Genomic DNA, 15,165 nt, shown 5'->3' with positions numbered 1-15,165 from the left:
TCGAATGTAATTGAAAAGAAAAGGAAAATAGAAGAAGAAGAAGAAGAAGAAGAAGATAAAGGAGGTGATAAAAGTTTATTTTTCCATAGAAATTCATTTAATAATCATGTTCATCTTCTCGTAAGTTATTCAACGTTGAACGAGAGTAATTCAAATAACGTGAAGTCTCTCGAGAGCATACATACATTAAATAATCGTAATATCTATTATATAGTATTTCTGAATGTTAGCCTCTTCTTCTCTTCCGTTAAGTACTACTATTCTATTTCTAAGATGTCGTTTCAAGACATAATTTATATAGAAACTTGAAAATACTTTAGAAGGATCTTGAAACGTATGATGATGATACATCGATCATAAAGTAAAAAGGATTTATTAGTATAATACATAAACACAAGTGATCATATAAATTTAATCGGATTTTGATTTTTTCGAATGAGATACATTAGTATTTTTGAAAATGCATTTGTAGATATGTGTCTTTCTGTATGTACGTATATATGTCATAATATAATTCACATAGAAATGATCGATTTTCGAACTTCCCACGCGTCGTTCTTTCCTTCTCCAACTGTTTTTCCTTCGACCGAACGAATCGCGTTGGTTAGGTTTCTTGGATGAGAGGCGCATGCCTTGTCGTCTGTTAAAACGAAAACCTTAAAAATCCATTTCGCACGGGCCATTAGGCACACATGTTAACCAAACATCTCCTGTTCCAAAGCAAACTGCTCTAGCGAGGTTTTTCACGAAAAATCCTCGGATCTCTCGGTTTTCTCGGAAGGCGTGCGGAACGGCCGATCCGAGGATACGCGGAGTAAGAGAAGACGAAGGAAAGGACGGTGGTGGTGAGGAGGTGGAGGAGGAAGAGGAGGAGGAAGAGGATGAGGAGGATGGAGTTAAGTTAGGAGGAATCGTCTGGGGTTGCGTCTAGCTGAAAGGCAGCATACGGTGAACTCGTGGAAAATGGAGAAATACGTGTGGGTCTCGCACGAGTTACGTCTCGCGCGTGAACCACCGAGACTCTCTAGTCGGTTTTTTTTTTTTTTAAAAAAAAAGAAAAAAAAACGTATGAGAAGATTCTCCTACGGTAGCTTTATTCTCATCCTTTCAACGAATGAATTCATTTCTACGAAGGTTCTTAACAATGAATTCTTAATTCCCCAGACGAATATGCAACAGCGTTATAGCAATAGCTCTTAAGAGTTCCTTTATTATTAAGTAAAGAAAATTAAAGTACTCGGAAAAGTACTCTCGTGGTCGAGAGTTATATGGAAACTGTTCAAAATCAATCGAACAATTTTACTTTTTGTAGAATATTTTTTTTTTTTCTTTTTTCTTTTTTCTTTTTCAAGAAACCCCCTTATCGAGGACCACTTGTAAACTAAACGGTGTTTCTTTCACTTACATACGATGGTTGTGCTGGCGGTGATCCCTTTTTTCCAGTCTCATATTACCAAATACGGGGAAAGTTAGTTTCCTATTGGAGAGATAGAGAGATATGTATTCCAACTATTCACCTCTATGGCGTATCTCTCTTACTAAACTTTCCTTCTTCTTTTACATATCTACTATTTTCTCTTCTCTGATCTATTCTATATTTTATTTCAGCGAAATTGTCTTTTAGAGTGGCTTACAAATATATTTCAATAAGGGACGCAATATTTCGAAGTCACTTCTATTGGCTCTTCTTGAATCTTTTGATTTGCTTGCTCCCTTTTTCTCCTTTACTACGTCAAAGAGATTTGCAACTCTTATATAGACGTCTGCTACCATAAATCTATCGCTTGTTTGCCACGAAAGACTATTTCCTATTACTTCGAGCTTACATACTTTGGTATACATATATATATATACCTAGCATTGAAAGCCGTATGCGAAAATGAGAGAAAGAAAATGGAACAGGAATTTACGGGCTTACGTTATATTTACATTGTCTTTTATTCGATACATATATATATGTATATATATTGTATATATCGTTCTTTAGAAAAGACAACTGTCCTTTAACATTTATCTGTAACAAGAGGGAACGATGCGTACACATATATCCTTCTTGTTTGCATAAATTCTTTTAAATAGCTAACATACGTTTACATATTGCATAAAGATACGTAAGCACATACGTTACTAAACATCTTGTTTTCTCGTTTTACATCGTATTAAGAATAAAGCCGCACGTGGTATACGGTGGTTTAATCCAGTGAGAAGAGGGGTTGTGGCATCTCCTAACACTTGTCAATATCAAACCCCCCTTTGGACTATTTACGACAAGGGACATCTATCGATGTTTTTTCCTTGTTGCCCCTTCGATTTTTAAAAGCGTTAATACGTTACACAAATAAACTACGCGAGAGATCGCGCGCTAAAAGTCGTCACCAACGGCACTGTATGGCTTGGCAAACTTGTCGCATATGGCCAATCACGGAACGGGGGAAAAGGGGGTTAGGGAGGAGGAGGGAGTAGGAGGCGAGGGGTTGAATTCTCTCTCGTTCCATGTGGATCGATCCAGGCTGGAAAAGATAGTCTACATGCATGCGTGACAGTCGATCGTTTAAACCTCAAATATTTGCGTTCTTTAAAATCCCACTCTTTCTCCCTTACTATTTTTTTTTTCTTCCTTCTCTCTTTACCTCTAATACGAGCTTTTAAGCATTTCATTCTATTACAAGAGGATCGTTTCGATTAATATCAAATGGATTGAAGGTGTCCCTTTCCTCGAACTCACTTTCAACTAACTGAAAATAATTCAACTAATTATCCTTTATCGGAGCTTCGTCATTGGTGTCAATGGCTAGGTTCTTCCCCCGTTGCTAGGACAAAACGGAAATCGATCTTGTTAAGTACTTTCGTACTATCGTTCTCTTCTTCTGTTCTTCGATAAAATGTATAAAGGTTGATAAGTAGGAGAAATATGTCGACTCCATCTATTGGCGCGATACTTTGCTTCAATTAATATGCGCTAACGTTGTTAATTAAGTATGGAGTACTCGTAAAAGAGAAGATAAAGGAGTAAGAAAGACTTTCTTCCCTCTGGTTCCTTTTCAAACATTTTCTCTTTCCCTTTCTATTTCTCTTTTACTCTTGATCACACTTACTCATGTTCGAAACAAAAGGGTTTGACGGTGCGTGCTTACTCCTGCAAGCTAGCTGACGAGAAGGGCAGAAGGGTACCTTAACTTAACTTCGATATCACATCACAGACGATATTATCCGTAGGAGAGTGCTCGAGAATATTATACGTACGTGATATATACACTCTCACCCCTCGTCGTAAAGGCTACTTATTTAACTCACTGGTACTTGAGTCTGTTAAACAGTGAAACATGGTGCATGTACTATTGAGGAAGAAGCAGGAAGCATCAACCTAACCAAGTTCAGTACCAACTATTACTAAACGTATTATCGATCCCTGTTCTTGTTCACTTACTCTCTCTCACTCTCTCTCTCTCTCTCTCTCTTCAACAGAATATTAGATTTCCTACGAATTTTAACGCTGGTCGGAGGCCAAAGGGCAAGCAGGCAGGCAGGCAGGCAGGCAGGCAAAAAAAAAAAGAAAACAGGAAGGCAGAATGGCAAGAAGGCAGGAAGTAAAGAGGCCATCGTGAATGAATTTACTGGTCTCCGGTAGTTAATTAGGTACTCGGTATCTACTACCTCCCTCCCACCCTTTTATCAGGACATTATTATGTTAAAGTAATTGAGCGATCCACAAGAAGACAAAGTTAATCTAATATTTCATGTAAACGCATTTCTTCGAGTCCAAAGTTATATTTTCTAAACCGCAATTTTATAGTTAATAAGTTAAAGCAAGGAAGTGTAGCTATCCAAGTTTCTTCTATTATTTTTTTTTCTTAGACAATTTAAGAACGTCATAGTCAAAGTTTCTAAATGGATTACATAGATAGTATTCAAAGAAATTTCAATTATCGATAGAAACGTATCGACGTAATAATCCTTTTTCATTAGTCGAATTGAAAGAGGAACGAACGTAGCTGGTTACTTTTTTTTCTTTCCTAAAGAAAAACTCCGTAGAAGAAGATAAATCGCGAAACGTAAGGAAAGAAGAAAGGAAGGAAGGAAGGAAGGAAGCAAGCAAGCAAGCAAGGTAAATCGTAGCTTCCTTCGTAGAAAACGAACGAGTTGCACTGTGTGTAGGGAGGACATCGGTTCTTAGGTTTGTTCGAGGCACGTTTCTCAGACAGGAAGTGGAGAAGGTAAAAATGTAAGAGGGAAGGGAGGGAACAAGTAGAAGGAAGAAGGAAGAAGAAGAAGAAGAGAAGGAGGAGGAGGAGGAGGAGGAGGAGGAAAAAGGCCCGTAGAAAATACCAAGGAAAAATTCCAATATGCTTCGAAACTCTTGCGACCGTGCATGGAATGCATTCACGTCCTTGATTGTGCTTGGGAAGCATATTTTTCTCGTACTTCCGATATTGCAGTGAGACGCGGTCCCTATACTCTCTCTCTCTCTCTCTCTTTTTTCTCTCTTTTCTCCCTCTTTTATAACTGCCTGCGTCACTGGTCCTTCCACTTTTCCCCTTTCCCTCTTTCATATTCTCGTCCTTCTTCAGGAACGCAAGGTGTCTCATCTTTGGAGCGTGCGTTTCTTTTCGGAAACGAACGGTACAGAGAAAGATAGATAGAGAGAGAGAAAGAGGAGAAAAAGAAGAAAAAGGAAAAGAATATAGGGATAGTCTGGCGAAGTGAATTGTGGTTGTACCACGAAGCTACATACAAATGTTCTGTAACTCTCAGAATCTCCTTCTGTAAGACCTCGCTTCGCCAACCGAAACGTCGACGTTGTCCCACCCATCCCTTAGTCGTACGAAGTACGCCATCGAAGAAGGGAAATATGCTTTTCTCTATATTATGCGTACGCCTGCAGGACGTAAAACTGTTCTGTCTGCTCGAGCGAATCACAGCTTGCGCTCGTCCGAAAGCTTGCCGCATACTTTTCTGTTATTTCTTCGAATTACTTTGTTCGGAGAAGAAACGCGTTTCTCTCTTCCCGACATTATTTATTAAAACTCATATTTCACTTCTATATATACTATATATATATATATATATATATATATTTACAATACATATAGTAGAGGTATTATAGGTATCTCCGAGTAGATTTATGAGTTTACTCGTAACGATCGATCGTTCTCACGATTTTATCGACCTATTGATTATTTTAGTCTTCTTCTAATATTTACGATGTTAAAGGGACGTAAAAGGGATGGGTAGTAGAGGTTTATATAACGGGTAGGAAATAACGAACGAGCGTATATATCATAGTACAGCGTTTGGGGATAACGTGCTTATTTAGAGGTTAAAGCTCCATTTGGCTTATCGGCTATCCCTGCTACTAAGCTTTTTTACGGGCCTATACATACGGTCGGCTAATGTAAAAATTGTGCGCGTTAGTTGGCAGAAAAGTTCGATGAGAACGATAACGTTAGGCCTTCTATTTCAGGTATCGATTTCACGAGAACAACGTTCGTTCGCCAACGGTTGTACGAACGCCATTTGCTCGCTTTTAAATTACAGAAACGAGGGGTTAGCAGAAACGAGCGATTTACAGAATATTACGCGCAGTAAAATCACCTTGCTAGAGACATTTGCCCACTCTCTCTCTCACTCTCTCACTCTCGTTGTCTCGCTATCTTCACGTTTAGTTGCACGCCATCTGCACTTTTCTCATTTATTCGGCGTACGTCGAGTAAATACATGAGAGACTCTAATAAAGAAAGGGGTACAAGAATATATTATTTCTTTCCACGCCTATCTCGATGTTTCTTATGATTTTGTATTATTTTCTTTATACAATAACGCGCCGTCAACCGTTTAAATACTCGATTAATGTTTCACGAGAAGATAACATCTGTTATATGTATAATATAATCGGTTTTCTTCGCGAGAAACGAGATATAGCGAGATCGTGCATCAGATCGTTTCGATCGATATGCAAGCCTTGATAACGTCGTTTCTCGGAAAGACAACCTTGAGAGTAGTCGGATCGATCGAAAACACTCTTTTAATCTTTTATTCTAATTCCTTTTCTCTCTTTTTATTTTATCACCAGGTGATGCATCTGCCTCGCGGCAAGGTCTTGGAAATCTCCACGAGGAATTCAACAAACTCGTTGCCCTCGATAATGCCTGTGTAACGACATTCGTTCAGAATACAACAGTCGGTTCTTATCATCCAAAATCCGTAAAATTCGATATATTCGTCTTGAAAGTCACAGTACGTTTACGTGCTCGACGTGTTTTTTAATAACTTGTCTTATTTCGCGTAAATGTTTGGACACTTGAGAGAGAACAAAGTAAATAAAGGATAAAAGGATAAACGTAGAAAATTGAATATCAAAAAGAAAAGTAATAAAAGAAATATAAGAAAGATTTAAAAGTATAATATTAGATACGCATTACCGATTTATCGAAAGAGAAACGTGTCGATTCTCTTGGTAATCAGAGCACGGATGATACTAGATTGAACTTTATCTCGATAAAATCAACTAGCGAGCTTAGCCACGCGTACCCAGTCATTGGGTACGGTAGACACTTGGCCAAAGACCAGCATCAAGATAAGCTCAGCGAGAGCTGTGGCCCAAGATGCGCAGGAACGGGTGGTGCCGTTAGTGTTGGACGACAGCTTGCTCGAGAGGCCACCAGAACCAGAAGGGGGCCACGAAGAAGGCCCCCAGAAGGGCCTGCTGGATGGTCTAGTTTGCGAGCGACCATTGTCGCCGCCATCATCCACATCGGTGTTGTTGTCTAAGTCCCTTGATTCGGATAAAGAGAGCCACGAAGAGAAAGAAGAAGAAGAAGAAGAAGGAGAAGAAGAAGAAGAAGAAGAAGAAGAAGAAGAAGAAGAAGAAGAAGAAGAAGAAGTAGGAGGAGAGGAGGAAGGAAAGGGGAGGTTGGAGGAGAAAACGGAGGGAGAACTCAGAGATAGTACTGGATCTGTTCCGAGTGCGCTGGCGGACTTTGAGTTAGAAACCGCCGACGAGAAGGAATACACGATTCAAGTTTGTCTTTCATCACCGGACGGCCCAGTCTGCGTTCATCGAAAGAGACAAGCAGAGGAGGACTATCATCACCACCACCACCATCTTCATCATCACCATTACGATAAGCAGAAACAGAAGCAATTACAACAACAGCAACAGCCTTCTTCGAGACAAGAAGAACAGTGCCAAAACGATACGAAATCTTTGAGAATAACAACGTTGGACAACGTCGAGGTTTCCCGTAATAGAATTTGCGAGGAAGGTAGACAGCAGAGAACCTTCTATTGCAGAAATCATCTTCATTCTCCTCATCATCATCATCATCATCATCGTCATCATCAACGTCATCAAGGAGGAAGAGGTGAAGGTGGCGGCGGCGGCGGTGGCGGTGAAGGAGGAGGGCGGCCTGGAATCAATCAGAATTATCGTCTCTGTCGAGTTCATGCTCGGAGGAGAGAATTTTCGAGGGACAACAAGCAGCCAAAGGAAGAAGAACGAGCAGAAGAAGAGGATCGTCGAGATTTGAGACACTCGGAGGAAATCGAGTGTGCGATCATACATCTCGATCAGGATCCGATTCTTCGTCCGGTACAGGTACTCGGTTGTCCTCCTGCGGAAGGACAAGAGATTTCCTCGTTCTTGGAACCGACTGTAATTAGTGGTGTTGGTAGTAGTGGTGGTGGTGGTGGTGGTGGTGGTGGTGGTGGTGCTAGTGTTGTTGTTGGCTTTGGTGGTAGCACTAGCAGTGCTCCTACCGCTGGACAAAACGTGCCATACGTTTACGGTGGACTTTGCGCGAGCGGAATTGCGACGGAGGGTCCTTGTTACGATCTGTACAACCCGGATAACATACGGCCGAAGAGCCGTGTCGGGAGTCGCTTCGCCAAAATCCTCGAAAGACCGAATACCGCGGTGAAGGACGTTAATCGTAAAGTGCTGGCAATGATCCGCGTTATGACGCCTTCCTGGTCGTTACGTTTCCTCAGCGTTAGCTGCGGTTCCGTGGTCTGCGCTTGGGGACTCCTCCTTATACTCTCAGTTCTCGGTAGTGGTGCATCACACGGTCCTGGCACCGGCATCGGCAGTTTTGGCATTGGAAGTCTTTCCGGTACTATGGACGATCTCAACACAGCAAGTTGTCCTTGGGCTTGTTCCTGTGGAGGTCAAGAGGTCGACTGTTCTCATCGAGGACTCACGCAGATACCAGGCGACCTGGGTGCACTTCTTCCCGCCGAAAAATTGTGAGTTATTTTTACCTTACCACTTTCTACATTTATTTTCTTTTCTTTCTCCGTTCATTTATTCAAGCTAATTGCAAGTCAGCTTCCGTGAGCACACATTCCCGGTACTTTTCCGAGGACCAAGTCCAAACAAAAGGTAACGTGTATATATCCGCTGTTTCGCTAGGAAAATCTCATTTCATTCGAATATTTAACGAAACTTTTCTTTCAGCATGGTAAATACCTCGATCGTTTATAATTAACATGTTGACCCTGAAACCTCACAGTGAATCAGGTTAAACGTCATCATATTCTACATAATTCTTTCATATTCTTCTAACAATAAGTCGAAAACTCGGCGTAATAATAGTATAGTGAAGCGAGTCATCGTTATAAGTGGATATATCGAGGGGGTCGTTTTCTCTTTGGTTATTCACGATTCATGCTGTTTGCTTTGTTGTTTGGCTCATTTCGAAAGAAAACAAAGTCTTGCTTTTATTACGGTGAAAAAGAAGAAGAAAAAAGGGGGACACAAGCTCCGAAGTGGAATATGAAAGAATGAGAGAACGATGCATACAGAATGCACTTGCTTCTACCCCGATAAGTTTCCCCTTTCGTACTCTAACATGTATGCTTTTTCTTGTTGTTCTTCTTCTTCTTCTTCAAAAGGATCCGATCAAAGTATAAAATGCAATTCTAGTTTAAGTGAATGACTCGATCTTTTTTACTTTTCCCCCATCGAGCCACTTCAGTAAAGCTATCGACATAATCCAACGTCATTTACACCCTCTCCTATTTATACACCTTTCTTTTTCTTCTTTTCTAATCGTTAGAAACGGTGTAGGTTTTAAGTGTCTCGACTTTTATAGTTTGTCGCGATAAAGGTGCCATAACGAGATGCATTAGGTAGTCAAAGAAAATTACAACTTGATACATCGAAAATATCTTAGCTGTTTACTGATATTTTCTCGAACGATCAAGAAAACGAGATGCAAAGAAAGAATGTGTGTGTGTGTGTGTGCGCACGAGAGAAGAGTAGGGAAGAGGAGGAAGGGGAATGTTCATTTTACAAGTACGATGATGGGAAAATAGATATCATACGTCGTGCGTTTTAATGTCGTCTCGTGCGTATATAAGCATTTATCTTCGCGTCGATACACTTTGCTGAGCATAGTTTTAGCAGCTATGTTATAACGTTTTAACACTTTCCATACGATCGTCGCTAAAGTAAAGGCACGCGAGCATGATCCAACTAACGTTCTTTTTCTCTCTCTTTCTCTTTCTCTCTCACACTTTCCGCTTCACCACGAGGGATTTTTTTCAGCTTACATTACTACGGCTCGTCACGAAATATTCATAGCGACGTGTACACGACGAGTTAAGGGAGGCCAAGAGAGTATGAGAGAAATAAGAGAGAGAGAAAGAGAGAGAGAGAGAGAGAGAGAGAGAGAGGTGAGACCCAGACGCTGGAAGAACGGACTAATTAAATCGGCACATTAATCTAATTGGTACAAATTACAACACGGCGATACTAGGTATCTAGATGAGCTCAACGACGGCGCGTTTAATCTCTGTTCTCTTTCTCTCTCTCTCTCTCTCTTTATTTTTTTCTCTTTTCTTCACTCTTTCATCCTTGTCGTAAGATGTGTAACATCATTTTAATAAATCGATACGCGGTTTACAAAATCTGTCGACGTGTATGAGAAAAATAAAAGATTAAAGACGAGGGTTGTTTAGTTGCTTATATTCTTTCTTTCTTTTTTTCTTGTTTTTGATTTCTATTTTATTTTTTTTTGTTCTCGTTCCTTTTCTTAAAGAGTCGTTCTTGTCGTCGTTCTCATCGTCGTTCTCATCGTCGAGGGTGTCGAGGCAATTGCCGTGCGAGATCGCACGTCGATAAATCCGCGCTCGAGTATAACAGGGACCCATTAACAGTGGTCGATTAGCATTCGATTAATATGCCGTCGGCGTGCGCGACCGCGAATAATTAAATCCTCGAAATACATTAGCGCAAAGTTATTGCTGCGAACGAGAACGTACGGTGGTCCGGTCCTATCGCGATAAAAACAAAAAGTTAAAAAAAGAATAAGTAGGAAGGAAGGAAGGAAGGAAGGTTGGTTGGTTGGTTGGTTGGTTGGTTCGAAAAGAAAGTTACAAAAAGTCAGTTCGAAGGATTTGAAAGAAACAAAAAAAAAAAAAGAAAGAAAAGGAAACAGGAGGAGGAGGGAGGACAAAATTGTCTCGTATTTTTTTCGTCAGGAATGGTAAGAAGGAGGAACTTCAACCATTAATACGTAATACCTTCTTAAGACAGATTATGCATGCTTAAACCTGATCCGAAAGGAAAACGCCCTTCTTCTTCTTCTTCTTCTCTTCGTTGTCGTCGTCGTCGTCGTCTTGGTCGTATCCACCGACGTTCTCACGTTTCAAAGGATTTGCATGCACGATTCGTCTCTTCGAATTTCGGTGAGAATCCTTCTTCGCTTTTACTCAATTTCTAAGAGAAAGAGAGAGAGAGAAGGAACAACAGAAGATGCTTTCGAACGTTTTCGAAAGGGGGAAAGATTAAAACCCGCTCGTGTTCGCGACGATACGAACGACACGCTAGCAATTCCATCATAAATTTGTATAATTAATGTTGCTCGAACGTTCGTCTTTCTACAAGAGGAATAAGGTATATATATATTATTTAACTATGAAAGACGGATGAATTATTGCATTTACAGATTTCTATCGTCGCTTTTCATCATTGATAGTTGAAATATCGTCTTGTATTTTGGATGTAAACGAGCAAGAGAAGGAGAAGAAGGTAGAGGAATAGGATGACTATGAAAATCTCGTCGGTTCTAATAATTATTACTATATACCATGTTAGTTACATAAGATTTATTAAATAGTGCGTTTCATGGGTAGTGAAGGGTAGGTAGCGGTGATGTTGGTGGTAGTGGTAGTGGTAGAGGTAATGGTTGTGGTAGTGGTGATGGTGGTGGTTGTGGTTGTGGTTGACTCCCCGAAAGCCGAATAAGAAATATTTGTCTCTCTCAGCATGAAAATGACAGGTGTCGTTATAGAAAAAGAAATACCATTCGTTTCGGTCCGGCGCTTGGTCGTTTAGCCAAATTGATTTCCGTTCGAAAGCTCGATCGTTTGCTTCCTAGAGCATAGTAATAGAACCAGAGAAAAGGCTTAATGGGTTGGTTCTTCGATCACGAGGAGAACCACTGTTTGTACCTGTTCAAACCGGCCCGTTTCGTAGCCGATGCCGAGATAATGAGGGACACGAGCGTCCGGATTTCCCTCTTTGTATCTAAACCCCATCTAAATCCATCCTTTTGGGGAGAGCCAAACCAACTCGTGTTCTACATGGGATATACATTGATTGGTATTGACAACCGGTTGTCAGAAATTTTCTTAATCTATCTCTCTCTCTCTCTTTCTCTTTCTCTCGGGATACATTTACGAGAACAACTGCTGCGCGTATCTAGCAGTTCTTTTACTTTTTTCGTTCCTATTTTCTTGTTTTTTATTATTTTATTTTTTTGTTTTCCCTTCCTTTATTTTTTCTCATTCGTCTAGTAGGTAGTAAAAGGTTGTACGCTCGTTTATATTATATGATACTTCTCGAATCGTTCCAACAAAACAACACTTTTTCTCTATCGTCTTTCGATATATCTATCTATTTATAGACGCCTTGTTCTAATGAAGCTATTAGATTTACAAGCGATAACTTGAAAGGACCCGTCGCAATAACTCTTTCGAATTATATACCAAGGAGGAGAATAGCGATTTCACTATCCCTTTTTTGTTTTTTGAGGATATTATTACTTCCTTTAGTTAAACTTTATTTGACTTATTTGAACTGTTATTCGCACGTGCTGGTATAGAAATTTTATCGATCCTTAACCTAACGGTTAACTATATCCGATATGCTTTCTCGTGTGATAAATAATATATTTTTTCTTATATAGATATTTCCTGGTGTGTATACAATACAGGAGCTTAGTTTCGTGACTTGTCGATTAATATCTGTATATATTTATCTGGTCTAATCAATCGGATAATTTTTTAACAAATAGTCTTGTAAAACTGTAACGAAGGTTTAACATGCGTCGATGATATTTTCGATCTTTTATAGATACATTAATTATCTTTTTGTATCTTTATTTTTTTCCATTTCTAGTGCTGGACACTTATGATTTTTCGATTAAGCTAGGTAAATAGTACTCGGCAAGCTAAACATCACTCACGAAGGTAGAAACGAGTATTTGGTCAAGGCCCGATACGATGTTTTCCCAAGTAACGTTCAGACTTTGCTCTTGTAAAGAGAGTAGAACTCGGCCCACATTCGTTACATCGACAGTTAAATGGAACAAGCTCGTTGAAATGCGAGTAGATATATATATATATATATATCGGAATTTGTGATCTATCTTAATCTTAGAATCTTTTTTTTTTAAACCGAAAATCCGAACTTTACAGGAAAACAACTACTTTTTCTTTCACAGTTGGTCAAGTTCGAAAAAAGTTAGACGAAAATCACGATCTATTAGTAACTTTTAAAGAAAAATCAAAGGAAGAAACGAATGAACGAAACGAACGAACGAAAGAACTTTATTCCGGAGATAAATAATACTATGTTCGAAATCTCTTATTTTCAAAGAAGAAATTTAGAAAAGACAAAGAATAATATAGAACATCGTCTAGTTGTCAAAGGAGATATATAAATTCAAAGTAAGCTTGTGGTCGTACAATAAAGTTCCGTTGCCCGAGGCTGAGAGTTCTCTTCTCGAGTATCGTTAAGTTAGAGAGAAAGAAAGACAGAGAGAGATACAGAGAGAGAGAGAGAGAGAGAGAGAAAGAGACAGTGAACATGACACAGTAAACTTTATTCGTGATACCGAATGTAATAAGCAGACTGTGAGCAGTTCCTTTGGTTCGCACATTAATTAGACGACGTAGTTAATTATCGTACTCGTTGGTGTTACTATTTCGTTCCAATGATTAGTCTTAATTAAACTACGTATTTTATTTTCCTTTATTATTTTTCTCGCCGACACATTCTCACCGTATATTTTCTCGCTTTATTTCTTACCTATCCTTGTCTCTTGATACTTTTATTTTGACTCTCAGAAAAAGTAGTCTGCCATGAGAAGAAGAGAGCAACTACGAAGTCATAGCTTCGCGACGCGTGAAATCCTGGAAGATACGTGTGTAGTCGGGTCCATTCGAATTCCTCGAGTGCAATGCGGTGATCCGCATAGTTGCCTGGCTTGGTGTGAAACTGCTGGGGCTGCGTTCAAACTGCACATTCGCTCCACGTGCCACGAAAATACATATGTACACCGAGACTAGCTACCAACACGGATTTGATCGTGACGGGTTGTTTTAACTAAATACGATATGTTGGTAGTACTTGTAAAAAGAAAGATAGAGAACACGAGAGATAGATAGAAAAGAGAGAGAGAGAGAGAGAGATAGATAGATGAAAAAGCGTTATTTAGGATTAGATAGATATATGAGATTCGTTATTACATTATTGTTGCTTCGAAACTCAAAATAAACATTTTGTTTTGATAGTTCGAGTTATGTTACGTAGTTATCGTGAACGATTACTATATTCTATCTCTCACTTTCTCCCTTGTACTTACGAACAATACATTGATTCGACTATATACACCAACTTATTCCTCTTCTCTTCTCTTCTCTTCTCTTCTCTTCGTCAGCCGCAAAATCATTTACGTTGGTGCAACATTTGAGAGAGAGAATTTCTCGCGAGTAACCCTCTCGGTTAGAGTTTAATCGCATGGTTATTTGCATTACCTTACTACTGGCATATTACCGAATAGTATAGTTGAGTATAGTAGTATATGTAGAGAGTGTATAATGTAATACATAGTAGATATATATATATAAGAGTAGAAGAGGTGAAAGAGAAGGAAGGTTGTGAGAGTACTGAGGACGTAGTAACATATACCTATAAGATACCACGTTATACCTAGATATTCGTAGAGAAAAGGAAGGAAGGGGGATGAACAGGGGGTGAATAGGACGTTTTACTGGTGCAGAGAGAAGCGGTTCGAGTACAGTCAGCAGAGCAGAGCAGAGCAGAGCAGAGACCGCGAATATTTCACAGCACCTTTGGCTAAATTTCTCTCGCGTTCGACCTCGTTCATTTGGATTGCGCGTACGAGCAAAAGTTAACTCGCTCGATATGGAGCGGCGGTCGTTAGAAATTTGTGGAATGGCTGCACGAGGAGAATCATCGTTGGATGAACGTGAATTTTGCGGATGGTCGAGTACCACGAAATATTGGAAATATTTGTACATGGGAATCGGTTCGATTAGATCGAGATCGAATCGAAATCGAAATCGAATCGAATCGAATCGAATCAAATCTAACCGTTTTGTAAACGTTTATTTCTTTTTTTTTGTTTTTTTTTTTCTACAGTCTGTAGATATTTACCAATGATAACGAAGGACCAATGAAATATTACAGGGGAGTTTAAAAAAGATGACCTCCATAAGAGAGAAAGAGAGAGAAAGAGAGAAAGGTACCGATGTTCCTACGGCTGTCGTTGTTTCTCAGCATAGCAATTAATCTAGCCATCGATAATTAAGTTGATGATAAACGGAGTGTCCGCATAGTGCGATTAGATTTATTATTTATAATGACATAGTGCAGGTTGCTTTGCGTAACGCGCATGCGAGTTCACGCACCGGCTTCGGACAATTAATCACCTCTCCGACAACAATTACGGCCGATTACGGTGTTGTACCTCGATCGAGATATATTGTAATTAGTATAACCGTAACGCCTTGGTCTGCCTGCTAACACCGACACACTCAAATAACATTTGTACAGTGTGTTTAGAAAGTTTTCACCACTATATATTTCTCAATGTTATTCATTACCTCTTATCTATTTCTTTCTTTCTCTCTCACTCT

At 39.6% G+C, this 15,165-nt stretch overlaps 1 protein-coding gene across 2 annotated transcripts in view; it reads left to right on the top strand.

Moving 5' to 3' along the window:
* The window catches only part of LOC106793763 (protein slit), a 367,043-nt gene that overhangs the window by 23,484 nt on the left and 328,394 nt on the right, over positions 1-15,165 (top strand). The window contains exon 2 of one of the 2 annotated variants that reach the window (XM_014760952.1): positions 6,071-8,241. In XM_014760952.1, the coding sequence (XP_014616438.1) occupies positions 7,943-8,241 (299 nt within the window). In that variant the 5' untranslated portion in view covers positions 6,071-7,942. Of the gene's footprint in view, positions 1-6,070; positions 8,242-15,165 lie in introns of those variants that run through there. The other variant, XM_014760950.1, reaches the window with a different exon arrangement.

This window comes from Polistes canadensis, unplaced genomic scaffold, assembly GCF_001313835.1.
Source record: "Polistes canadensis isolate GaletaPanama2010 unplaced genomic scaffold, ASM131383v1 scaffold_18, whole genome shotgun sequence".
Classification (NCBI taxonomy): domain Eukaryota; kingdom Metazoa; phylum Arthropoda; class Insecta; order Hymenoptera; family Vespidae; genus Polistes; species Polistes canadensis.
Note: the sequence above shows the minus strand (reverse complement) of the source record. Positions and strands in the feature narration are given on the sequence as shown.